General features: G+C 40.6%; 3 protein-coding genes across 3 annotated transcripts; 2 read left to right on the top strand and 1 right to left on the bottom strand.

Moving 5' to 3' along the window:
• The first annotated feature begins 329 nt into the window (after positions 1 to 329).
• Positions 330 to 3961, top strand: LOC113351205. The gene is made up of 4 exons (XM_026595234.1): positions 330 to 360; positions 700 to 779; positions 2577 to 2925; positions 3237 to 3961. Exons 1-4 carry the CDS (start codon positions 330 to 332, stop codon positions 3959 to 3961), a joined length of 1185 nt encoding a protein of 394 aa, XP_026451019.1.
• A 9219-nt stretch (positions 3962 to 13180) lies between these two features.
• Positions 13181 to 13759, top strand: LOC113351204. The gene has a single exon (XM_026595233.1). It carries the CDS (start codon positions 13181 to 13183, stop codon positions 13757 to 13759), a length of 579 nt encoding a protein of 192 aa, XP_026451018.1.
• A 7102-nt stretch (positions 13760 to 20861) lies between these two features.
• Positions 20862 to 22179, bottom strand: LOC113351203 (bromodomain-containing protein DDB_G0278469-like). Its single transcript, XM_026595232.1, has 3 exons — positions 22096 to 22179; positions 21311 to 21857; positions 20862 to 20881 (listed from the first exon to the last, which is right to left on the bottom strand). Exons 1-3 carry the CDS (start codon positions 22177 to 22179, stop codon positions 20862 to 20864), a joined length of 651 nt encoding a protein of 216 aa, XP_026451017.1.
• Between the last annotated feature and the right edge of the window lie 2741 nt (positions 22180 to 24920).

Genomic DNA, 24920 nt, shown 5'->3' with positions numbered 1-24920 from the left:
ATATAAAGGTTGTATACCAAAAAGTAAAAAATGAGGATTTTGTGTCGAGGTCTTAATAATCTAGAATGCACCGGACGGGAAGTGAATAAATACAAGACTGCTTATGGGAGTAACAATTTGTTTGGGGTGTACCAAATCCAAGATAAATGTTGTTTTGTCTTATTTGTATTTTGGTCCACTATTAGCAACCTTGAATAAATATTCCTTAAACTTCAAAAAAAAAAAAAAAAAGAAGAAAAGAATTATACGAAATCAAATAACTACACCTCCTAACCATGAAAACGAATGGTATATGTGTATCAAATCACTCAAGGAAACAAAATTAAAATATGAAGGCAGTGGAGAAGACATTAGCTCAAAGTATGTTGAGACGAGAGATAAAAGAGAATACAAAACAATTATTCGTTACCTTCAAATGGTGCTCCTACTATCAACTCTAAACTGCTTCCTCTCACACACAACACTTCATTTAGCAAATCAACCAAACCATTCCTCAAATAACCTTATTTTTCAACTGCCAAAAAGAACAGGAAAAATGAAGAAAGATGTCTAGGTCTCCCCATGTTACAAAACAAGAGTGTCAATGCTGTTGCCTAAGGTGTCGTCATTTATTGTATTTTGTTGAAGGTTAGAGTATCTCATACGGTGCAATTTGATCCTTTTTATGACCATGTTAAGGACATTTTTTTTGTGTTTAAGGTATTTCTCGAGCCCGTCAAAAATATGTTTATCATGTAAGACATTTTTCAATTAGTAGAAGTGGAATGTTGACGTGTGCTGTGAGCCTCAAGTGACATGAATGTTTTAGTTTTATCATATGTCCTGATTTTGTATATTCTAATTTCTAATTTAACCTAAGAAGAAAAATTAATTTGCATATTCTAAGATTTCTTTGACCAACTGGTAAAGAGCTAGCACATCAAAAGGTTTAGATAAACCAGAAAATTGGTCAAAAACACCAAAACACAAAATTTTTGGATGAAATAGATTCTTAGTTTTTGATATTGTTTATATAGCCAAACATCAGAAATATACTGTTTATATAGCCAATTTGGATATTTGGCCCAGGAAAATTAAAATAAAAAAATATGTCTTACCTAAAATACTCCTAACCTTCTAAACTCTTCTTTTCAAAGAGAATTTATTTCTCTTTTCAAAACCTCCCCGTCCCGGCAAAGCTCGTTTATTCCTCACCTGCAGAATTCGATCAAAGTTTCAGAACTCGTGTCTTTTTCAGATCTGGTTGATCAATCATGGTGATTAATGATTGTTGAATAGTTTGTTGAATCGAAGTTTCAATTGGAGTTTCAACTGTTGAATCGAAGTTTCATCTAATAGCGTCGAACGGTAAATTTCAATTGAAATAATTTTGATTTGGTTTTTGTCCAATTGAAGTTTCTCTGTCGATTTTGAAGTAATTTTTAGTTGTTGATGATTTTTTATGAATTTGAAGATTAATCTTTGTTAATTTTTGATTTTAGTTTTTGATTTGGAATATCCAGGGTTTAGTTGATTATGTGACATTATTTGGGTTTGTCTCGAATCATGTTTTCTAGGGTTTAGTAATCTTATTTTCAATGCAATATACACAGATGCAAACCAATTTTGGGTTTAGGTTATTATTAGGATTTCTCCTTTACGTTACACAACCACAGAGATGTTATTGAAAGACCTAGAGATGTTATTGTGAGCAATTGGAATCAAAAATACCTTACACAACCACAGATTATGCATGCAGTTGTTGATGCTTATGTTACTTTCAATATTGGTGATGAACTCTGGATTGATTGATTGGTTCTTGTTTTTTTGGGTATTTACTGATGATAACTTGGTTGAGCGTTAGAGGCTTAAGGGAAATAGAACTTTGCTAGTAAGTACATAGTAACTTGCTGAAGAAGAAAGTATTATATGGAACTGTTTAGAGCAGTACTCGTAGTCGTAGAAGTACATAGTAATTTATGACAGCTTCTTTGGTGGTACATTGTGCCAAAATGGTACTTTGATGGTACACAAATGCAAACTATTTTTGGTTTTAGTTAATTTATAGGGCATTGTACACAGATGTTCGTTTATTCGTGATGAGCAAATCTGGATTCCAGGGAGGAGAACATCTGCGTTAGGAGATGTTGCTGTAGCGAGATTATAATGGTTGTTGAGAGAGTGGAAGAGATGTTGGAGTATGGGTTGTATGAATGCAGTAAGATGTTATGCAGTTAAACAATGTTTGTATTTTAACTGCATAAGCAGTTATGCATAATAAGTTATGAAGTTCACCATGTTTGCTTTTACTGCATAACCAGTTATGCATAATAAGCTACGCAGTTCAGCATAGTTGCTTTTACTGCATAAGCAGTTATGCATAATAAGCTACGCAGTTATGCATAGTTGCTTTTACTGCATAACCAGTTATGCATAACAAGTTACGCAGTTATGCATAGCTGCTCTTACTGCATAAGCAGTTATGCATAACGTTATGCATAGCTGTTTTTACTGCATAACAAGTTATGCAGATACTCTAAACAATGCATAACAAATCATGCAGTTAATTTTGGACTCCCAAGACTTCCAATGTGAAGGGTCACTTATTCCTCAAGGCCTATAACGGGGAACATAAATGTTGTGCTGGTTATAGTGATGGAACAAAGGGTGATCCGGTTACGCGCGAACTTATCAAGAGTTTGATATTTGAGCATATTGAACAGAATCCCAACAAGAAAGCCAGGGATATTGTTAGAGAACTCAAAAGTGATTATGGGTTGGAAGTGAGCTACGATCAAGCGCATGCCGGGAAAGAATTATGTTTCAAGGAATTGTATGGCGATGACATTAAATCATACACTGACTTGAGATGGTGGTGTGAAGCCGTGAAGAAACACGATCCAGGTAGTAGGGCTGATTTAGTTGTTGAAGGTGGCGAGTTTAAGAGTTTGTTCTTAGCCTTCGATGCTTGCATCTCTGGTTTCGAATATTGTCGCCCGGTACTGTTCTTGGATGCAACTTTCCTAGCTGGAAAATTTAGGGGTTGTCTTATGGCGGCTACCGGGAAAATGTGAATAATGGTACGTCTTCTTTTATTTTTGATGTCATAATTTTTTTATTCATTAGACTGGATGAACCGGTTTCATCCTTAACTGGTGAAGTCAGACTAGAGAATGAAACTAGTTTCATTCTGTATAATAGCAGTTTCAGTCAGTTTGATATGATTTTTTATTTTTGTGTTTGTTTTGTTTCTGTAGGAATATTTCCTCTGTCATATGGTATCGTATCATCTGAAACTGTTGAGAATTGGCATTGGTTGTTGAAGAAACTAGAATCTATCTTGGGTCCTCGTGTACTAACTTTTATTTCGGATCGCCATGAGGGTTTGATCCAAGGGATTCGTGATGTTTTCCCAACTTTCTATCATGCTTGGTGTTACCAGCATTTGAAGAATAATGTCCGCAGTAAGACCAACAAGAAAAAGGGAGAGCATTTTGTTGCGATGGGTTTGTTCAAAGAATGTTTCCATTCATCGACTCATGAAGGCTTTGATCAGGGTATGCAAAATTTGAAGGATATGGGATGTGATGGTCTTCAAAAATTCTTGAGGGAGATTCCAGTGGAATGTTGGTCCAATGCACATTGTCTGGGCTGTCGTTATGGCGACATGTGTTCAAACATTGCAGATTCCTTTAACTCTTGGATCAAGGAAGCAAAAGGTATGCCTATTGCAACACTTGTTAACTGGATCAGACTTAAAATTATGGAACAGATGAGTACAAGGAAGAGGAAGGGGGCGGCGTATAAAGGATTCATTTGTCCCAGGCTAGAGAAAAAAGTGTTGTCTTTCATTCGTGCTGGTGTCCAGTGGAGAATAACCAAGTCTGGTGACATGGAGTGGGAAGTTTTTGATGGAAAGCACACGCATGCTGTTAATATTGCGAAGTTTCAGTGCAGCTGTGGGGTTTGGTTTACTGAGTAGTTCCCTTGTGATCACGCTATTGCGTGTATGCATTCAAATAACATCAATGTTTACGAGTACATTAATCCGTATTTCAACATTGCTAGCTTCTGTGCTTCGTATGATCTTCCTATCAAGCCCATTCCTGATTATGACAAGCCTATTGATGTTGCTACTGGAGATCTCGTGAACCCACCAACCGTCGTAGGAAAAAAACATGGTAGGCCGAAGAAGAAACGGATTCCTAACACAGGTAGTGCAAGTTTCAAGAGACCAATTACGTGCGGTAACTGCCATACTCAGGCACATCATAACAAGACGACGTGTCCTCATCCTCCTGCGAAAAAGCAACGTTAAGTACCTGATTAAGAACATCTCCAGCCTTCATTTCTTCTGTACAGCTTTTTACCATGATATCTTTATTAGTTTATTCTTCTCTGCAGCCTCTTGTTACACATTTAAGATTCATTTACCTTGAATTATATTTTCGCAACTAGATAATGCATAAAAGGTCATGCAGTTATTTTTGGATCTGCATAAGATGTTATGCAGTTAAACAATGTTTGTATTTTAGCAGTTATGCATTATGCAGTTCACATGTTTTCTTTTACTGCATAACCAGTTATGCATAATAAGCTACGCAGTTCAGCAGAGTTGCTTTTACTGCATAAGCAGTTATGCATAATAAGCTACGCAGTTATGCATAGTTGCTTTTACTGCATAACCAGTTATGCATAACAAGTTACGCAGTTATGCATAGCTGCTCTTACTGCATAAGCAGTTATGCATAGCTGTTTTTACTGCATAACCAGTTATGCAGAACAATGCATAACAAATCATGCAGTTAATTTTGGATCTGCCTAAGATGTTATGCAGGATAGATATGATTTGATTTTTTAAATTTGATCTTTGCTGTTGTTGATTTGATATTTTAATTTTGAGTAAGAATTTTTTTTCTGAAGCAACATGCAGGATAGATATGCATAACAAGCAACATGCAGGATAGATAATAAGTTATGCAGTTCACCATGTTTGCTTTTACTGCATAACCAGTTATGCATAATAAGCTACGCAGTTCAGCATAGTTGCTTTTACTGCATAAGCAGTTATGCATAATAAGCTACGCAGTTATGCATAGTTGCTTTTACTGCATAACCAGTTATGCATAACAAGTTACGCAGTTATGCATAGCTGCTCTTACTGCATAAGCAGTTATGCATAGCTGTTTTTACTGCATAACCAGTTATGCAGAACAATGCATAACAAATCATGCAGTTAATTTTGGATCTGCCTAAGATGTTATGCAGGATAGATATGATTTGATTTTTTAAATTTGATCTTTGCTGTTGTTGATTTGATATTTTAATTTTGAGTAAGAATTTTTTTTCTGAAGCAACATGCAGGATAGATATGCATAACAAGCAACATGCAGGATAGATAATAAGTTATGCAGTTCACCATGTTTGCTTTTACTGCATAACCAGTTATGCATAATAAGCTACGCAGTTCAGCATAGTTGCTTTTACTACATAAGCAGTTATGCATAATAAGCTACGCAGTTATGCATAGTTGCTTTTACTGCATAACCAGTTATGCATAACAAGTTATGCATAACAAGTTACGCAGTTATGCATAGCTGCTCTTACTGCATAAGCAGATATGCATAACGTTATGCATAGCTGTTTTTACTGCATAACCAGTTATGCATAACAAGTTATGCAGATACTCTAAACAATGCATAACAAACCATGTAGTTAATTTTGGATCTGCATAATAAGCTACGCAGTTATGGTTGCTTTTACTGCATAAGCAGTTATGCATAATAAGCTACGCAGTTATGCATAGTTGCTTTTACTGCATAAGCAGTTATGCATAGCTGTTTTTACTGCATAACCAGTTATGCATAACAAGTTATGCAGATACTCTAAACAATGCATAACAAATCATGCAGTTAATTTTGGATCTGCCTAAGATGTTATGTAGGATAGATATGATTTGAATTTTTAAATTTGATCTTTGCTGTTGTTGATTTGATATTTTAATTTTGAGTAAGAATTTTTTTTCTAAAGCAACATGCAAGATAGATATGCATAACAAGCAACGTGCATGATAGATAATAAGTTATGCAGTTCACCATGTTTGCTTTTACTGCATAACCAGTTATGCATAATAATCTACGTAGTTCAGCATAGTTGCTTTTACTGCATAAGCAGTTATGCATAATAAGCTACGCAGTTATGCATAGTTGCTTTTACTGCATAACCAGTTATGCATAACAAGTATTGCAGGAAACTGATTTTCGGATGGTTTCTGATGAATCTGCTACTGTTGATGGTTAGGAGACGGTGGAAGAAATCGATTTCTGATGGTTTTTGGTTTAGGGAAACAGTGGACGAATTTGTTCCTCTTCTAGTTTGTGAGAAGATGAAGAAGAAAGATGTTGGCGGTTTTCATCTGAAGAGAGAAGGAGAACGTGGTTTTGTTGAGGAGACGGAGAACGTGCAGTTACAAAAGGGTAATTGGGTCAGTTTCAATTAAAAAATTGAACTGTCCATTTGACCCAGACGAAACTTCTACCAGTCCATATGGCCCAGAAAACTTGTGTTTTTGGCTATATAGCCCATTTCCTGTAGATAAACATCGTTGGGTAACAGTGCATTAGTGCGTAGAGTTAAATTTAATGGGATAGAAATTCACCGAAGGCTTGAGCATTAAACATGTAGTCGCAGGAAATCCCACAACTAACATCCCTTAATGATTTCTATAGATCTAAATATATTTCTTGTAAAAATGATGATAAGAGTGCTAAACATATAAAGAGGTACAAGGATTTTTTACATGGTTCGATCAATGTGATCTACATCCATGGTTTTTCACTATGATTGTTGGAATTATATGAGTATTACATTTAGAAGCTCCACTAATGAGTTTTTGGTAGATGTCTAGATCTAGTTTTGGTGATGGAGGATGAAAGAGAAGATGAAAATAATAATACATATCCTTTACAAAATGTGTCCCTCTTTCTCTCTACTTCCTTTTATTTTATATAGGTGTACTTAGTGGATGACAACTAATATGTAGTGGAGTACAGTAAATAAACCCCTTTATTTCGGATATGGGAGCGCAACTCTATTGATATTGAAGCGCGGCTCTACTGATAAATGACCCGGACTCTTGAAATGGATAACGACGCGCATCCTTGATATTGCCTCGCTCTCTTAATGTTGACGCACATTTCTATTGGTCGAGCGATATTTTTCCCCTACAAAACAGTGGAGATGTCTATCTATTTCCACCTCGAAATAGTGAAACAACCATTAGGTACAAATCAATGCTAGACCATCCTGAAGTTGAAGATTCATACTCCAAAACGGATTTGTTTAGCTGTTCTTTTTAATTTTAAACTGTTAACAATTTTCCAAAAACTAGCTTTTTAATCTAGCTTTAGGTTTTCTATTAACACTAATCATTATTCCCATTTCCACTCAATTTCAACTATTCTCTCAACCCTTTTAGTCCTGCTCTTAACTCCTGTTGATACATAAAAAATGATTCCCCTTAACCAGGTTAGCGTGCCCCAAAGAGGGAAAAGGACACACATGGAACATGGGGACTAAGGCCCAAGTCCACCAAAGAAGTATTCATGAATCGGAAGGGACAATGAAGGAATTAACAAGGAAGAAGGAGGTTATATTAGAGAAGGGATGGCGTTAGTAATAATTAAGGAGGTTTAGGACACATGACAAGATGTCATAAAAAGAAGGGGCTTTTGGAAAGTTTATATAAGAAAGGACAAGGTACAATGGAAAGACAACTCTCTCTCATACCATTCTAAGAAAAGTGAGGTCATCTTGGTAGACTAAGATGGGTAGAACCTAAGGAGAATTCGGGTATTAACATTTGGCGACCACACCCGGAGGCTCGTGTCTAGTCTATCATAATGCATCCAAGCGATACTAGACCAAACGCGACTAACGATCAGTTGAATAATCCTCCTCCTAACCTAGAGGGGGAGCGTATAGGGATAATGACGGACCCAATCTTACAAGGAAGAAGACCTGAGGCGACGCAACTAGAGGGAGGAAACACGTCACTCGCGCAACCTACTTTAAAGGAAATGCAAAAAGAGTTGGAAAAACACATCCGCAGGGAAAGAGAGTTGAGAAAATTAATAAAAGAATCTAGCAACGAGCAAAGCGCCAAGGAAGTCTTAGAAAGCGCCAAGGATAAAGGAGAAGATCACGGGATGATGACGCAGGAGGCGATGGCCAAGTTTTTCGAGACAAACTACAAAGTGGTAAAACAGAATAATTACGATTTTATGGCAAGCCCTTATACCCCTGAGATAGTGGATTATCAGTACCCAGAAGATTATACCTCACCAAAGTTCAAAGTGTATGACGGACACGGAAATGCGCGAGAGCATCTTAGTCGATTCATTGCTTCTATGAATGATCGAGCCTCTGATGGAAAATTATGCCTACGGGAGTTCCCGAAGTCGTTGTCTGAGATGGCCTTCTCTTGGTATGATAACCTAAAACCTGGAAGCATCATCTCATGGACGGACCTATCCACACACTTCCTCAGAAAATTTTACTCCGCAAAAAGGAAAGTCACGACCATCGACTTGAGTAAGTGTAACCACCGGTTAGGGGAAGATGTAGGGAAGTATATCACTAGGTTTCGACATTTCGCGCTGGATTTCCACGAGGACGTTAAGGAAGATGCACTAGTGGAGATCTGCGTACGAAGAATGATACCATGCTTCAAGAAAAGCCCAGTGAACTTCCGATTTCCAACCTTCGTCGAGCTGGAAGAAGCCGCAGCACGAATCACCGATCGTGTTGAAGAAAACAACTCGGATTATGTCTATCGCAACATAGTCAACACTGTCTCAACAACAACAAGGAACACCCGTACAACCAACGACCAAGAAGGATGGGGCGCGCAAACGAATCAGTCATATAGGGATCAACCGCTTCCTCCTCGACTGCCCTGTAGTAAAGAGCAGATCATCGGGATCCTGGAGCAGTGGGTGGCGGATAAAGAAATTCAGCTGCCTACAACAAGGGCGGACCCCAACGATATCCAGAAGAGCAATGCCAGATATTATCACTTCCACCGCAGAGTACAACACCCCACAGTCGACTGCTATAACCTAAGAAGAATGTTTCAGAAGAAACTAGAAGTGGGAGAAATCGAAATGGGAAATTCCGAGGGAGGAAAAGTGACTCAAAATCATGTAATGATGCTCTCTCATGATCCCAACGTAGACGAATGGCAACCCTGGGAAGAAAAGGACGAAGAAGCATGCGAGGTCACCATAGAAGGCTCCGCATTTACAAACACAGATGGCGTCGCTAGCAAATTCGCGGGCATAGTATTGGCTCAATAGTTTTTCTATTCACTAGGTTTTAGCGAGGATCAAAACAGGGAAGCGGCCAAAGCTATTGCAACGATTGCGACAGGAAATCCTTACGATTCCCTCCCCAAAGAAGCTATCGTATTCACAGACGAGGATATTTGCTATCCAGGAGAGCACCTTAGACCCTTGTACCTGACCGCGCACATCAATAAGATTCCTTTGAAGATGGCCTTCGTGGATGGGGGCGCATCTCTAAATTTAATTTCTACACACACACTAGACCTTCTCGGAGTGCAGCAGTCGGCAGTCAAAATGTGAACCACAACGGTGAAAGAATTCGGAGGACATACTCAGACGACCATCGGGATCGTCCATTTGGTTATGAAGATTGGTCCCATTCGCGGGCTTACCCCTTTCTACGTACTGGAAGACGACACGACATTCCACGTACTGTTAGGACGAGGGTGGTTACTCAACCACAAGGTGGTATTGTCAACGTACCATCAGTGGGTCAAGACCATAATAGGGGGAAGGAAATTTCGGATACCAGCCACGAGCCACCCCTTTGACCCGGAAGAAGCTTACATGGCAGACACGGTTTTTTATGATTTGGCTAAGGAAGCGGATGAAATCCCCGAAGTAAAACTTACCCCGCTACCAAAATGGAGCAAGGGAGAGAATACAGAGCCAACCAAGTCAGTCTTCATTCCATCCAGAATGACGTTCCCCGAGGAAAGAAAGCGGAAGCACGAAGATCAACCAAGGTTTTAGCGTTTCTCAAGACCAGATGGGGGACACGTGTACCTTTTATAACAACTAACCGGGGGATCATCTACCAGCACGCAAAACTTAGACACACCCAACGTAGAGGCCCCATTAGACGACCATAGCCTAAATGAGCTACCTTACAGCACAATCGATGATGGAGAATTACAGGAACTACTTGGTGCGAATACACAGTCTATAGAAGAACGGGCTCCTAAAGACCTCACCACGGATGATGTAAAAGAAATTAACATTGGAACAGAAGATGACAAGCGACCAATCATGATCAGTAAAAGTTTTGACGTGAAAGAAATAGAAGCATTGATCGCCTTGCTCAGAGAATACAAATATGTTTTCACTTATGATTATGATGAAATGCCAGGTCTGGACAGCAACCTCGTATCTCCTTGGAGTCTCTGCTGAATTCCATCCGATAAAACAAAGAAGCAGAGAGTTCCCGAGGGCAACCGCTCTCGCAATAAAGGAAGAAGTGGAACGCCTGTTGAAAGCCAAGTTCATCAGACCTATTCAGCACCCGACCTGGTTAGCCAACATCATCCCAGTGGTGAATAAGAATAGAAAAATCCGGTGTTGCATGGACTATAGGGATCTCAATCGGGGTTTCCCCAAAGATGATTTCTCACTGCCCAACATCGACTTAACGCTGGACGCGACCGGAGGCAAGACGCGCTTCTCTTTCATGGATGGATTTAATGGATACAACCAAATAAAGATGGCTGAAGAGGATGCAAAAAAGACCGCCTTCCAGAATCCATATGGGAACTTCTACTACGTGGTGATGCCCTTCAGACTAAAAAACGCAGGTGCCACGTATCAGTGCACCATGACATCCATATTCCACGATCTATTGCATCAGGCAGTAGAGGTATATGTGGATGACATCGTAGTTAAAGATGGTGTTCGAAAGATGTAGGAAGTACCAACTCAAGATGAACCCGCTCAAATGCGCCTTTGGAGTTACACCCGGAAAATTCTTGGGATTCACGTTAACCGATTAAGGGATTCGGGTAGATCCAAGTAAGTTCGAGGCGATCACGACCATGACACCACCGAATAATTCCAAAGAGCTCCAGGCGTTTATAGGACGGATATCGTATATACGACGCTTCGTGCCTGGTTTGGCTTAGATAATGACGACGTTCTTGCCTTTACTAAGGAAAGGGACATTCTTCAAATAGGAGGAAACTCAACAGGTCGCGTTTGAAAAACTAAAGCAGTGCCTCGTCAGCCCCCAAGTTCTCAAACCGCCAATAAAAGGAGTGCCTCTTTACTTAAACACGACGTTCACAAGTTCAGCCATAGGGGCAGTCCTGGCACAAGATATGAGAGGAAATGAATTATCGCCCATCTACTATGTGAGTCGGGTTTTAAGAGACGCATAATTGAGATACCCACGAGTAGAACAATCATGCCTAGCCCTCATCTACGCAACACAAAAATTAAGGCCATACCTCCTGACACATAAGACGATCGTTGTGGTCGTAAAAAACCGCATAGCCTACCTCGCCTCTAAGCCCGTCCTAACTGGGATAACGGCCCGATGGCTGTTGAAGCTATCAGAATTCGAACTGGACTATAAGCGACCTAAAGAAGTACGAGGGAAGGCCATCGCTGACCTAATGGTCATGTTTCCTGGAGAATGAGATGATGAGATTCATGATCGGGTGCCGGGAGAGGTAGTTGCCGCTGATATTAACAAGCCTTGGACCATGTTTTTCGATGGATCTTCATATGATATTGTCGGGGGAGCGGGAGTAGTGTTCGAAGCACCACAAGGAGAATTTCTATCGCATTCATTTAAGTTGGACTTCCCTTTTAGTAATGATGTAGCCGAATATGAAGCTTTGATCCTAGGGCCCAGGATGGCAAAGGAACTTGGTTTGGGAGGCGTCGAAATAAAAGGTGACTCGAGATTGGTAACTAACCAAGTCAACAGGGATTTCCATGTCAAGGAGCCACATTTAGCTCCATACTGAGCAGAGGCTCAAAAGTTGATAAGTCAGACAGGGTCGACCCTAGATCATACAGGAAGAGGCAAGAATAAACACGCAGATGCCCTGGCAACACTAGCTAGCAAGATAAAGTTGAACGATAAGGAGGAGGGTACGGTAACGGTTAAGAGGAAGGAGCTTCCCAACACCTGTAAAAAAGATATGGCCTTCGAGGAGGCGGACGATTGGAGGCTAACTTACATCGATGATCTGGCCAAAATGGAGGAGGACCGTGTAATACCTACCTGAACACTGAAACAATTCGTACTGATCAAAGGAGCCTTTTACTACCGAGTAACAGGGGGAGATCTCGCTAGGTGCGTAAATAAGAGGGAAGCGGAAAAAATACTCCAGGAGCTACACGCGACAACATGTGGGAAAACTGCATCAGTCCACATATACAGAAATCTCCAGAGGAGAGGGGTATATTGGCCCAGTATGTCAGAACAAGCAGCGGCCCTCCAAGACGGTTAAGCTGATTGCCAAGCCCCACCACAACCCGCCGAAATTTGCACAGTCGACGGGGTAGATTGGAGGCGACCATACATGGATTTCATCCAAAACGGAAAATTACCCAGTGACAGGAAGGCGACCCTAAAAATCCAAAATAAAGCGGCACATTTTTTCATGCATGAGGGGACTCTCTACCGTAGAATCTATAGTAACGTTATGCTAAGGTTCTTATCAGACGAGGAAGCCGCCGAGGTAATGACCCGGTCCCATAATTCAGAACATCAAGGAATGCGGAAGTTATTTCTACAACTCTATGAAGGCGGGTTTTACTGGCCCACTATGGAAAGTGATACCGCGGAACATGTGAGAAGATGCCTCAACTCCCAAACACATGGATACCTAATCAGAATACCTCACACCTTACTGCATAGCGTGGTAACACCATGGCCGTTCCACAGTTGGTCTTTACACATTATAGGGAAGATCAACCCGATGTCCTCAAAGCGCCACAAGTACATAATAACCGCCACTAAATACAGCACGAAATGGGTTGAGGCGATACCTCTCAAAGACTATGCCGGGGCGACTATTACAGCATTTATCAGGGAATACATTATTTACAAATTTGGCGCGCCCATGATTATCATGGCAGATAATGCAAAGTCATTCGTGAACAAAGATGTAATATATTTGCTACGACAATATAATGTGAGGCTTCATACGTCAACCCCATACTATCCTCAAGGGAACGGCCAAGCCGAAGCGAGCAATAAGACGCTCATCCGGATCTTGAGCAGGACAGTGGAGGATCACCCCCGAGAGTGTCACGAACAGCTCCCACCCGCGGTATGGGCATACAAAATCTCGAAACGAAGTTCCACCGTGGCGTCGCCATATTCTCTGGTCTACGGGGAGGATGCAATTTTACCGCCGGAGATTGCGATTCCATCTGCTAGAGTAGCAATGGCTAGTCATAAGACACCAGACGAAGTGAGCCACTTTGCCCATTTAGATACAATAGAAGAGAGGAGAGCCCGGGCGGAACGGTTCTCTAAGGCATACAGGAAGCGCACATCGAACTATTATAATCAGAACGTAAAGGAAAGAAGATTTGAGGTAGACGATTTGGTCCTCAAGATTGATCCTAACGTGCAAAGAAATGCTAGTGCAGGGAAATTCGCCGCGAACTGGGAAGGACCCTTCAGAGTAAGGAAGGTAGCATAAAGAGGGTATTACAAGCTCAGACGCATGAATGGCACAAAAGTCAAGTCACCCATCAATGGTAAATGTCTAAAGAAGTTCTATGCATAAACAGATCAATGTATAACTTGTTTCGAATAAAAGCCGATTTTGATATATGATTCCCAACGTCTAACAAAGGCCGCAGGAATGCCAATGGCGCCCGATCGGTTGACAGATTTACTAAAGGTTGCGGGAATGCCAATGTCGCCCGATCGACTGACAAAAGGCCGCGGGAATGCCAATGGCGCCCGATCGGCTGACAAATTTACTAAAGGTTGCATGAATTCCAATGGCGCCTGATCGACCGAAAAAAGGTTGCGGGAATGCCAACGGCGCCCGATCGACTGACAAAAGGCCGCGGAAAATCCAATGGCGCCCGATCGGCGGACAAATTTAATAAAGGTTGCAGGAATGCCAATGGCGCCTGATCGATCGGCAAAAGGTTTTGGGAACGCCAATGGCGCCCGGTCGACTGACAAAAGGCCGCGGGAATGCCAATGGCGCCCGATCGGCTGACATATTTACTAAAGGTTGCAGGAATGCCAATGGCGCCTGATCGACCGACAAAAGCTTGCGGGAATGCCAATGGTGCCCGATCGACTGACAAAAGGCCGCGGGAAATCCAATGGTGCCCGATCGGATGACAAATTTACTAAAGGTTGCAGGAATGCCAATGGCGCCTGATCGATCGAAAAAAGGTTGCGGGGACGCCAATGGTGCCCGATCGACTGACAAAAGGCCGCGGGAATGCCAATGGCGCCCGATCGGCTGACAAATTTAGTAAAGGTTGCAGGAATGCCAATGACGCCTGATCGACTGACAAAAGGTTGCGGGAACGCCAATAGCGCCCGGTCGACTGACAAAAGGCCGCGGGGGTGCCAATGGCGCCCGATCGACTGAAAAATTTACTGAAAGTTGGAGTGCCAATGGCGTCTGATCGGATGACAAAAGGCCGCGGGAACGCCAATGGCACCCGATCGGATACACAAACTAACTAAAAGACCCAGGAATGTAAACTACACCCGTTTAACCAAGAGAAACACAAAGGGGGAGTATCCGCGTTGCACATACACCCCGCTCTCCCAGTTGTCTGTTGAGAAAAAAAAAGAGGGGGAGTAGGAGCGCTTACCATACACCCCGCCCTCCTAGTTCCCTGTTGAGAAAAAACAAAGGGCGGAGTATGCGCGTTTTACACACATCCCGCCCTCCCTGTCCCCTGTTGACAAAAACAAAGGGGGGAGTAGGCGCGTTCCACATACATCCCGCTCTCCCAGTTACCTGTTGAGAAAAAACAAAGGGAGGAGTGGGCGCGTTCCATATACACTCCGCTCTCCCAGTTCCCTGTTGAGAAAAAACAAAGGAGAGAGTAGGCGCGTTTAACATACACCCCGCCCTCCTAGTTTCCTGTTGAGAAAAACCAAGGAGGGAGTAGGCGCGTTCCACATACATCCCGCCCTCCCAGTTCCCTGTTGACAAAAACAAAGGGGGGAGTAGGCGCGTTTAACATACATCCCTCCCTCCCAATTTCAAGTTGACAAAAACAAAGGAGGGAGTAGGCGCGTTTAACATACATCCCGCCCTCCCAGTTGCCTGTTGACAAAAACAAATGGGGAGTAGACGCGTTTAACATACACCTCGCCTTCCCGATTTCCAGTCAAAAAAAACAAAGAGGGTAGGCCCGTTTAACATACACCCGCCCTCCTGGTCCCCTGTATAAAAAAAAGGGGGAGTAGGCACGCTCCACATAAATACCGCCCTCCCAGTTGGAAGAAAAAAAAAGTGGGAGGAGTAAGCGCATCTAACATACATATCCCGCTCCCCCTACATCCACCAAAATAAACGAGAAAGGGGAAGGGGGGAGGATCAATACGCCTTATCACAAGTTTCTACCCAGCAACCTTGTTAAAATAAGGATGGAATAAACATATCTTTAATTAAACCCTCACAAAAGAGGGAGATAAGGGAGGTAGATGGAATGAAATACATTACATAGAATAATTTCCCGAATACAAAGGAAAGCTAAATTATTTTTTTTAACCAACGACAATAAGTCGTCTTTCACTCATTCATCATCTGATAAAACACGTGGCAATGAGAAATGTCTGCATCTAAAGACTGCACCATTAAGAGCGCTTCCTCACGCTGATCAATAGCAGTAGCCAACGCATAATCGGCTTCATTAGCCAATTCAGCGAGCTCCTTTATTTCGCTGGGAATCTTTGATTTACGAGCAGCGGCTAGCACTTCCTCTCGGCCATGATAAATCGCGCGCATCTTGTCCACGTGCACCACCCGAGAAGCCAACAACATACCCTTCAAAAGGAGCAAACGCCTCAATTCACCATGGATATCAAAGGAGAGAACAAGCGCGAAGACCGCTGCAAGAGTTAAAGTATACTCGTGCAAGTGAGGGGAAGCCCGCTCAGAAATAGATAGACGACAGTCATCTATGGCTTGATCTATGCTGGCCATCATCACAACGGACTCTTCAAAAAGCTGATCGGCAGCTTGGCGGATCTTAACCGTCTCGTCCAATGCACGGTGGATTTGGACATATACGCGCCCCTTCCCTCGAACCCTCTCAGCCATCTCGAATATATCGTATTGATCGGAAAATTGGGCCTGTTTTGCATCCCCTGTCAATCTCCCTCCGCGCCTTAAGCGCTTCAATCCGCTTTTACTAGCAAAAGTCTTGCGAGTTCCTCCTCTTTGTATCGAGGGTCAACCAGCGAGGGTATCGGTGCCAGCGAAAATACGTAACCATGAAGAACATACGCCATTTAGAATAAAAGGAAGAAGCAGACAAGTTAGAGTTCAAAGAAGCTAATATTGCATATTTATAGAGAATCAGGAAAGCATTAACGATTACAACGACCGCAAGATCACGACTGACACGTGAACAGTATCGAAAGAGAGCCGTAATTCGATAAATACGAAAAAATAATAATGATAAACTAAAATTCTTAGTCTGCCAATAATGAACGGCAGCGAGCAATGTCTACGTCCAGAGACTCCACCATTAGGCGACTGTCGCTGACCTGCACGTCAACCAAGTGCAAATCTTGATCATCCTCGTGAAATCGTTTAGTAATAGCCTGAATGATCTTATCCTCGGACCCAGCCCCTTGGGCAAGTGATAGAGTGTCCTCATGTTCGTCATATTCTCTGCGCATTTTGTCTTGGTGGAACAAACGAAGAGTCCATAACATTCTTGCTTCCTCTTTTAGAACGAGCAGACGTGCTAGTTCGTCCTCAACATAAGGATGAGGCACAAGTGAAGTGGTCGTTGTTAAAACCAGAGAATGACCAAGGAGCATCCGCATCTCTAGGTTGGAAATCCAGAGGCGACAATCTGAAATAGCCTGGTCTATCGTAGCCACCATCGCCAGGAAATCTGCATACAACTGATTAGCCGCGCCATGTGCAATAACGGTACCATTAAGAGCACGTTGAGTCTCTGACGATACCCGACCCGTTGGATCCGTGTCTAACTCGGCTTGATAAGCTTCAGACATCTCCTTAAACTTGGTATTCGTGCCATGTCTGTTAGTAATCCTCCGCTCCCGTAGCGCTTCGACTTCAGCCTTCACGAGCAGCATACGCTTCATTTCATCATGCTTGAACATCACAAAGGTTAACGCAGGAATAGGCACTAAGACTAGCACATACCCGTGGAGAGAGTCAGCCATGCAAGCCAAGTAGCCCACAAAAGGAAGAAAAAAGAAGAAATTAAGGAATACGATGAGGAGGCACCAGTTGTATATATATAGGAGAGAGAGACCATTCACGAGGCAGTAACCGGCAATCTTCTTCATGCCCAAAGACATGCGTATGTTAACTCGATCATAAAAGTATGACTATAAGGTTATCTTATGACTAACCTCATATTCAGGGGACTAATGTTGATACATGAAAAATGATTCCCCTTAACCAGGTTAGGGTGCCCCAAAGAGGGGAAAGGACACACATGGAACATGGGGACTAAGGCCCAAGTCCATCAAAGAAGTATCCATGAGTTGGAAGGGACAATGAAGGAATTAACAAGGAAGAAGGAGGTTATATTAGATAAGGGATGGCGCTAGGAGTAATTAAGGAGGTTTAGGACACATGGCAAGATGTCATAAAAAGAAGGGGCTTTTGGAAAGTCTATATAAGAAAGGACAAGGTACAATGAAAAGACAACTCTCTCTCATATCATTCTAAGAAAAGTGAGGTCATCTTGGTAGACTAGGACGGGTAAAACCTAATGAGAATTCCGGTATTAACAACTCTGATTTCAATTTTCATTCCTGGCTTCTTGGTTTTCTCGGCACCTCAAATTCTATACATGATTACTCTCTGTTAGAAAGTTTAATCTTTATTGCTTGGCACATTTGTAAATGTAGATGCAAAAAATCTTTGAAACTCTGCAGGTTAACGAATCTGCAATGGCTAGACAGATTTCAAGGCATATAAATAATTGGCATCATATTCTGCAGATTTCTTATAATGACTGTCATGTAAATATGCAGTAATATGTTCAACACTTTTGAACTTCTCATACTCACACTACGGGAAAAATCATCATTGACGACACAAGATAAGAGTTGCAGTACCCCTACGACAACTCCATTTCATGCATTGTGGAACGGGGGTATTGTAGAAAGTCCAAGTTTTTCTACAATGGTTAACAAGTGTTGTAAAGGGTGATGTGATTCATGGTTCGACAATAGTTTGTCAATGTTGTGATTCTCTTTCGATTTTTTTTGATAACCTAACACAACTCTTGCTTGTATTTTAGAACAATCGTGGACAACATAAGTAGCATATCGTAGAAACATATGCAACAACAATTACCAGTATTATGAATAATATTTGCACAACACTTGTATGAATTGTCGAACTATCTTGGACAACACAAACTTATGTTGTAATGTAACTGTTTCAAAATATCTAGTTTATGTAGTTGAAAACCTTTTCACGATGTCTATTAGTATTGTGAATACTCCTCTGACTACACTTCCTTGAGTTGTATAACTATTCTGAACAACACCTGCTGATGTTGCAAGATTTCATTTTACAATGATTGTGGTATGAAGTATAAATTGTTAACACAACACTTACTAGTATTGTGAATATTACAGTCAGTACACTTGTTAGCATTGTAGAAAATTTGTTTTTACAATTATTGTCATGGGTAGTAGAAATTTTTAACACAACACTTATTAGTATTGTGAATATTACAGTTAGTAAACTTGTTAGCATTGTAGAAGTACCTTGATACAACTATACTATGTGTAGTAGGACTATCTTGGACAACACATAGTTATGATTGTAAATAAACTATTTTACAATACTTGTGAATAAGATCAAACCCATATTTCAAAATATATATTTCACTTTTGTCACTACTATTTGTGAAATGTAAAGAAACAACTAGATTAAACTGAAATGTAAATAAACAATTAGATTAAACTGAAAGATTCATTCAAATTAAACCAAACCCAGAGTTAAAGCATTCACATACCAATGTGATATACACAAAACATACAAAAAAGTGGCAGTGATATGTTTGTTACCAAAAGTTAAGTCTCCAAAAAGATCACAGAAGATTAAGAAGTCTATTGGTAGATTATTCTATCTTTGGGCCATGTGATAAAATTTGAAACAACATCATGAACAGTTCTGACTTCTGAAGTAGCTTGGTAGACAAGATCATCATCCACATAAGAAACCTTCACACATATAGTGTAGGCTCCAAGACCGATTGGTTTTCCATGTATCTGCTTACTTGGATCTGTTTCAGCAATTTCAGCCTCTGCAACCACCTCGTCCTCCTTGTACCAGCTTAACAACTTGCAAACTTGGAATCTCTTTGGCACTTGAACCTCATTTTGTTTCCTGACATGACTTGGAGTGGTATCAGTTGAGTCTCTTTCATTACAGATAACATGTCTGCTAGTGCTAGCCTCATGATTGTTGCTGGGACTTAACATGTGAGAGGGTAAGACTCCATTGCAGACACATTTTGGTTTCGTTCCCTATATTAAGATCAATCAGCAATATGAGGGGCATTATCGAGTTTAAGTTTATCAAGAAAAGGAGACCTAATAAAAGACAAGTTAAATTCTCACCTCTAACTGCACCACTCGATCACTCAATGCTTTATAGGATTCTTGACACTTTTTAATCATCATCTTATAGTGGGACTGCGCAACAACCTTTTTACGTGTCGCTCCAAAACCAATTCCTTTAAGTCTCCCTTTAGTTTTCTTGTCCTCACCAAAGGCCTTTGCAAGAATATCATCTGTCACGGATGATCCACAATCAGCATGATACTTTTCTCGGGATTTTTCAAGTTTTTCCTGTGTAAGCGTGTAAAACATCAGATATTTTTGACTTTTTCAAGCACACACAAATAAAACAAAGTAACATGAGAAGATTTCTTACCAAAGCTTCTACAACACCAGGATGTGGTTTCTTTCCTTTGCGCTGTTTATGACCAACTTTCCAGATTATAGCTCTAACAATCTCTTTGGTTGTGTTTTGCTCTTTTTGCTTCCAAATAAATGTATCAATACATGAGTCATCAAGAATAGCATAACAACATGGTATTATCTCAGAATATTTCTAAGATAAAACTTTGTAGAGAACTTCAAACAATTATATTTTTAACGATGCAATAGCTTTCACATGGTGAATATAAAGACTGTAGAACATACCAATTTCACCTCCAATCGGGCGTAACCTTCTCGACTTATGGTATGTGGGGTGGTGTGTTTTGAACGATTTTCTTGCATTTTTATTCTTCTGACCTGAATAGAAAAGTAAAAAAATCATTTGACAGAATTTAAAGTTTTTAATACAAATACATAGGCATTCTATATAATAGAAATTACTTACTCTGAATTCAATAGAGTCTACATGTTTCACAAACTCTTCCCACTCCCTAACTGTCATGGTCATGGGCATTAACTTCTCCAGCCGTTTCTTTTGTTCTTCCCCTTGTAGCCGATCCAAAGCGTCGAGTACCAAACCAGCTTTCCTTGACCTTGCTTCTCTAAGATAAGTTCCCATCTTGCTGAAATAATAGTCTTTGTAATACTCAGGCACAATGAATCGGTTCTACAAATAAATTTAAATAATTTAATTAGAATACGCTATGAATTAAATAATTGTTGACTATGACTTAAATAATTATTGACGAATGAAAAGAGTTAAAGAGTTATCAATTGCGAACCGAGACTATCTTCCATATGTTTTCTTTGCCTTCATAAGGGACAAGTCTCCAATCCTTGTACGTTAATGGAAGTTTCCGAACAAGTACCCCTAGCACACTGGCAAGTTGCACAGATGGATCACCAATCGGTTGTTCATTAGCGTTGAAGGAAATTGTTCTTTTCGGATCAGCAGAATATAACTTCAGTGCATACATCTGGGTTGGACCACGTGGAACATATTTTCTTTTCTTTGCTTATTTTCCTTCTTAACCTTCCTCATTATCATCATTACCATTGTCATTTTCTTCTTCCAATTCAGGCTCATCACCATTACCATTATCATTCTCTTCTTCCACATCAGGCTCCACATGATCAGAGTTATCCTCTTCCACAGCTTCCTCCTCCTCTTCCTCTTCTTCTTCATCTTGAAAATCTGCGAGAGTGTCGTGTGGATCCCTAAGTTGAACATTCAGACATGGGCCTGTGATGCTTGTGTCAAGTTTCCGCTTTACATTATTTCGCCCCACTCCAGATTTTTCAGTATCTCCTTCAGAGCTTTTTGATTGGGACTTTGTAGTTGTGGTCTGTGAATGTTGAGCACTTTCAGATTGCACATTCTTCTTCCTAGTAGCCTGTCTCTTTGTAGTTGGTGATGACATTTTAGCACTTTCAGGTTGTCGACGATGCTTTGGAGTTGTTGCACATTTAGTTAGAGAAGAAACAACAGCACTTGGTTCTAACTTCTTGTTCCTTTGTGATGATCGCCTACTTCCAGGTGAAAGAGATGGTTCTGCGGACTTAGTTTGAGTCGGGGTTTGCAGATTTGAAGTGAGTGAAGCACTTTCAGTTGGGGACTGTTGAGTGTTCTGCTTGTTTTTCATCTGCAAAAAGTGTAGCTTAGTTAAAATGAGAAGGTAAGTAGTTTGTTATGAAATTGAGATGAAAAGTCTTTACCTTTATCGCAAACTTCTTGTTCCTTGGTGATGATCGCCTACTTTCAGGTGGAAGGGATGGTTCTGCAGATGGAGAACCTTTATCAGTTTTGGACTGTTTGTTTTTCATCTGCAACAACAATGCATATAGGTTAGTTAAAATGATATGGTGAATAAATTTATTTACACTGAAATTGAGATGAGAAGCCTTTACTTTTATGGCCAACTCCCTGACCAGCTTTTCCTTTATTGTTTCCTTGTTAGTCTTCATTATTGCAGTTATGCCTTGCAAAAATATAATCAAAGTGGCTAAACTTCATGCTTTGGCACAAATATAATCAAATCATACACCTAAAGAGAATAAGGCTACACCTATCAAATCACAAATTCTTACGAATTCTAAATTATACTTCATGCATCACAGTGGCTAAACTTCTGCACTAGTACTCCACATATCTTTGCTACTACAATTATTACACTAAAGCTGTAGTCATGAGCCCATGAAGAGAACCTCCCCATTAACATGATTTTTTATTCCCTGTTGCTAATGGGAATCATGGCCATCTAGGGTTCTCTGTATTTTCTAATTGAAAGATGGAGAGAGGGATTGTAAATAGGAAGGAAGAAAAGGGGGGATTTTTTGTTATAACACAGAACAAAGACCTAAAAAACTAGAACATGAGCTGCAGAGACAATCATCGAAATGAAAATCATCATAAAAAGACCTAAAATCGAAAATTCCCAAAATTAAATAGGACCCAATACCAATTTCATCATGGAAACAACAAATCCTAAATTGCATGTGAAAATCTGAACATTTTATGTGAAGAAAAAAAAAACTCAAAATTACTAAAATAGAAAACTGGAACAAAGAGATTTATTTTCTTAAGATTTGAGAGTATGAGAGATTACCCCTTCGTGAAATCCTTTTCTTGAAAATTTGTTAGGGTTTTCTTCAAAGTTGAAGAGCTCTGAGATTAATACATAGTTATGGTTTTCTGAAGAGTTTGAGTGATTGAGAGATTGTTAGGGTTTCCTGATGAGAGATTGTTAGGGTTTTCGGATAAGAGATTTTTAGGGTTAGAGCTTCACAGTTGCAGACATGGCGATAGGTGAGAGATTTTTTTTTTTTGGTGAGAGAGTTTTCTTATTTTTGTGAAGAGTGAAGAGAATAATGATTTTGGGCGCGTTGTGAAAATACTAGGGGGAATTAACATGGGATAGGACACATTGCAGTGGTCAAACATTAAATATTGTCTGAAAATTTCTTGGGTAGACACGTGATCAAATTTGGGCCGGATCTGGGGCGGGAAAAGTGGAATATTCTGATTGGTCTAAGCAAAAGCATACGGATTGGCAAAGAAACACAATTTTTTACAAACAAACACAAGATTCCCACCGTTAGATTTAGTAGCAGTTGCTTCCCCTAACTTTGGTACGTTGGATTAGACAAAATTACAAAAAAAAAATTGGTGGTAACACTCTAAGTAACATAGATATAACCTGGCTCCGAGCTCGAAACCTGGCGGTAAATGGTAAGTGGACTATTCTAAGTCAGAGACTTCGTAAAAACGATGAATCCGTCTATCTATTAATAATATCGGTGCCATTAGAATATTCCTCCAACCCTTAAACCTGTCCGGTTTTGGCAACTTCGAGATATAACATGGCTCCGAGCTCGAATCTGGCGGTGAGTGGACTACTCTAAGTTAGAGACTTCATAAGAACGATGAATCTGTCGATTCATAGGTAAGATGCTTTCATAATATTCCTCCAACCCTTAAACCTGACCGGTTTTGGAAATATCGAGACATAACATGGCTCCGAGATCGAAACATGGCGGTGAGTGGACTACTCTAAGTCAGAGACTTCATAAGAACGATGAATCTGTCGATTCATAGGTAACATGCTTTCATAATATTCCTCCAACCCTTAAACCTGACCGGTTTTGGAAACTTCGAGACATAACATGGCTCCGAGATCGAAACCTAGCGGTGAGTGGACTACTCTAAGTCAGAGACTTCATAAGAACGATGAATCTGTCGATTCATAGGTAAGATGCTTTCATAATATTTCTCCAACCCTTAAACCTGACCGGTTATGGCAACTTCGAGACATAACATGGCTCCGAGATCGAAACCTGGCGGTGAGTGGACTACTCTAAGTCAGAGACTTCATAAGAACGATGAATCTGTCGATTCATAGGTAAGATGCTTTCATAATATTCCTCCAACCCTTAAACCTGATCGGTTTTGGCAACTTCGAGACATAACATGGCTCCGATATCGAAACCTGGCGGTGAGTGGACTACTCTAAGTCAGAGACTTCATAAGAACGATGAATCTGTCGATTCAATCAGCAGAGATTGAGAAGATTGTTTCAAACAGCAGCACTGGCTGAGCAGTTGATATGGCACGCGACGAACAAGAGTAAGGATGGAAAGATGCGTCATCCAACAGATTCTTTGGCTTGGAAGCACATAGACAAAAAGTATCTCGAGTTTGCTTCAGATCCCCGTAATTTGCGTCTTGGGCTTGCTTCTGATGGATTTAATCCATTTGGTGATCTTTCCGCAACCCACAGTTGTTGGCCAGTGATGCTCGTGGTTAATAATTTTCCCCCTCAGTTGTGTATGCAAGGTGACAACATAATTCTGAGCATGCTGATTCCAGGAAAAAAACAACCGGGTAATGACATTGATGTATACTTGAAGCCCTTGATTGATGATCTTTTTGAGTTGTGGGAGAAAGGGGTGCAGGTATATGATTCGTTTTACTGAAACAGATTTTAACTTGAAGGCGTTATTAATGTGGACAATAAACGATTTCCCTGCATATGGTAATTTATCTGGATGTACGTATAAAGGGAAGGCAGCCTGTCCTCTTTGCGGTGAAAATACACTTTCAAACTGGTTGGCATTTAGTCGTAAAACTGTCTACTTGAATCATAGGAGATTTATTCGTCATAATCATCCTCTTCGGAAGAAAAAAGACTGGTTTAATGGAGAGATTG

This window comes from Papaver somniferum, chromosome 2, assembly GCF_003573695.1.
Source record: "Papaver somniferum cultivar HN1 chromosome 2, ASM357369v1, whole genome shotgun sequence".
Lineage (NCBI taxonomy): Eukaryota > Viridiplantae > Streptophyta > Magnoliopsida > Ranunculales > Papaveraceae > Papaver > Papaver somniferum.
This window is presented reverse-complemented; position numbering and strand designations above follow the sequence as displayed.

Bases quoted from the DNA above. Each gene is read 5' to 3' on its own strand.
- LOC113351205 (XM_026595234.1), top strand. From the start codon at position 330: ATGAAGGCAGTGGAGAAGACATTAGCTCAAA. The intron at 780-2,576 runs GTGAGCCTCAAG...TCCAATGTGAAG, and splicing joins GTGGAATGTTGACGTGTGCT to GGTCACTTATTCCTCAAGGC. The intron at 2,926-3,236 runs GTTTGTTCTTAG...TTGTTTCTGTAG, and splicing joins TGAAGGTGGCGAGTTTAAGA to GAATATTTCCTCTGTCATAT.
- LOC113351203 (XM_026595232.1), bottom strand. From the start codon at position 22,179: ATGAAGACTAACAAGGAAACAATAAAGGAAAAGCTGGTCAGGGAGTTG. The intron at 21,858-22,095 runs GTAAATAAATTT...CACTTTTTGCAG, and splicing joins CTTCTCATCTCAATTTCAGT to ATGAAAAACAAGCAGAACAC. The intron at 20,882-21,310 runs GTAATGGTGATG...ATTTATTTGTAG, and splicing joins GGAAGAAGAGAATGATAATG to AACCGATTCATTGTGCCTGA.
- LOC113351204 (XM_026595233.1), top strand. From the start codon at position 13,181: ATGGCAGATAATGCAAAGTCATTCGTGAACAAAGATGTAATATATTTG.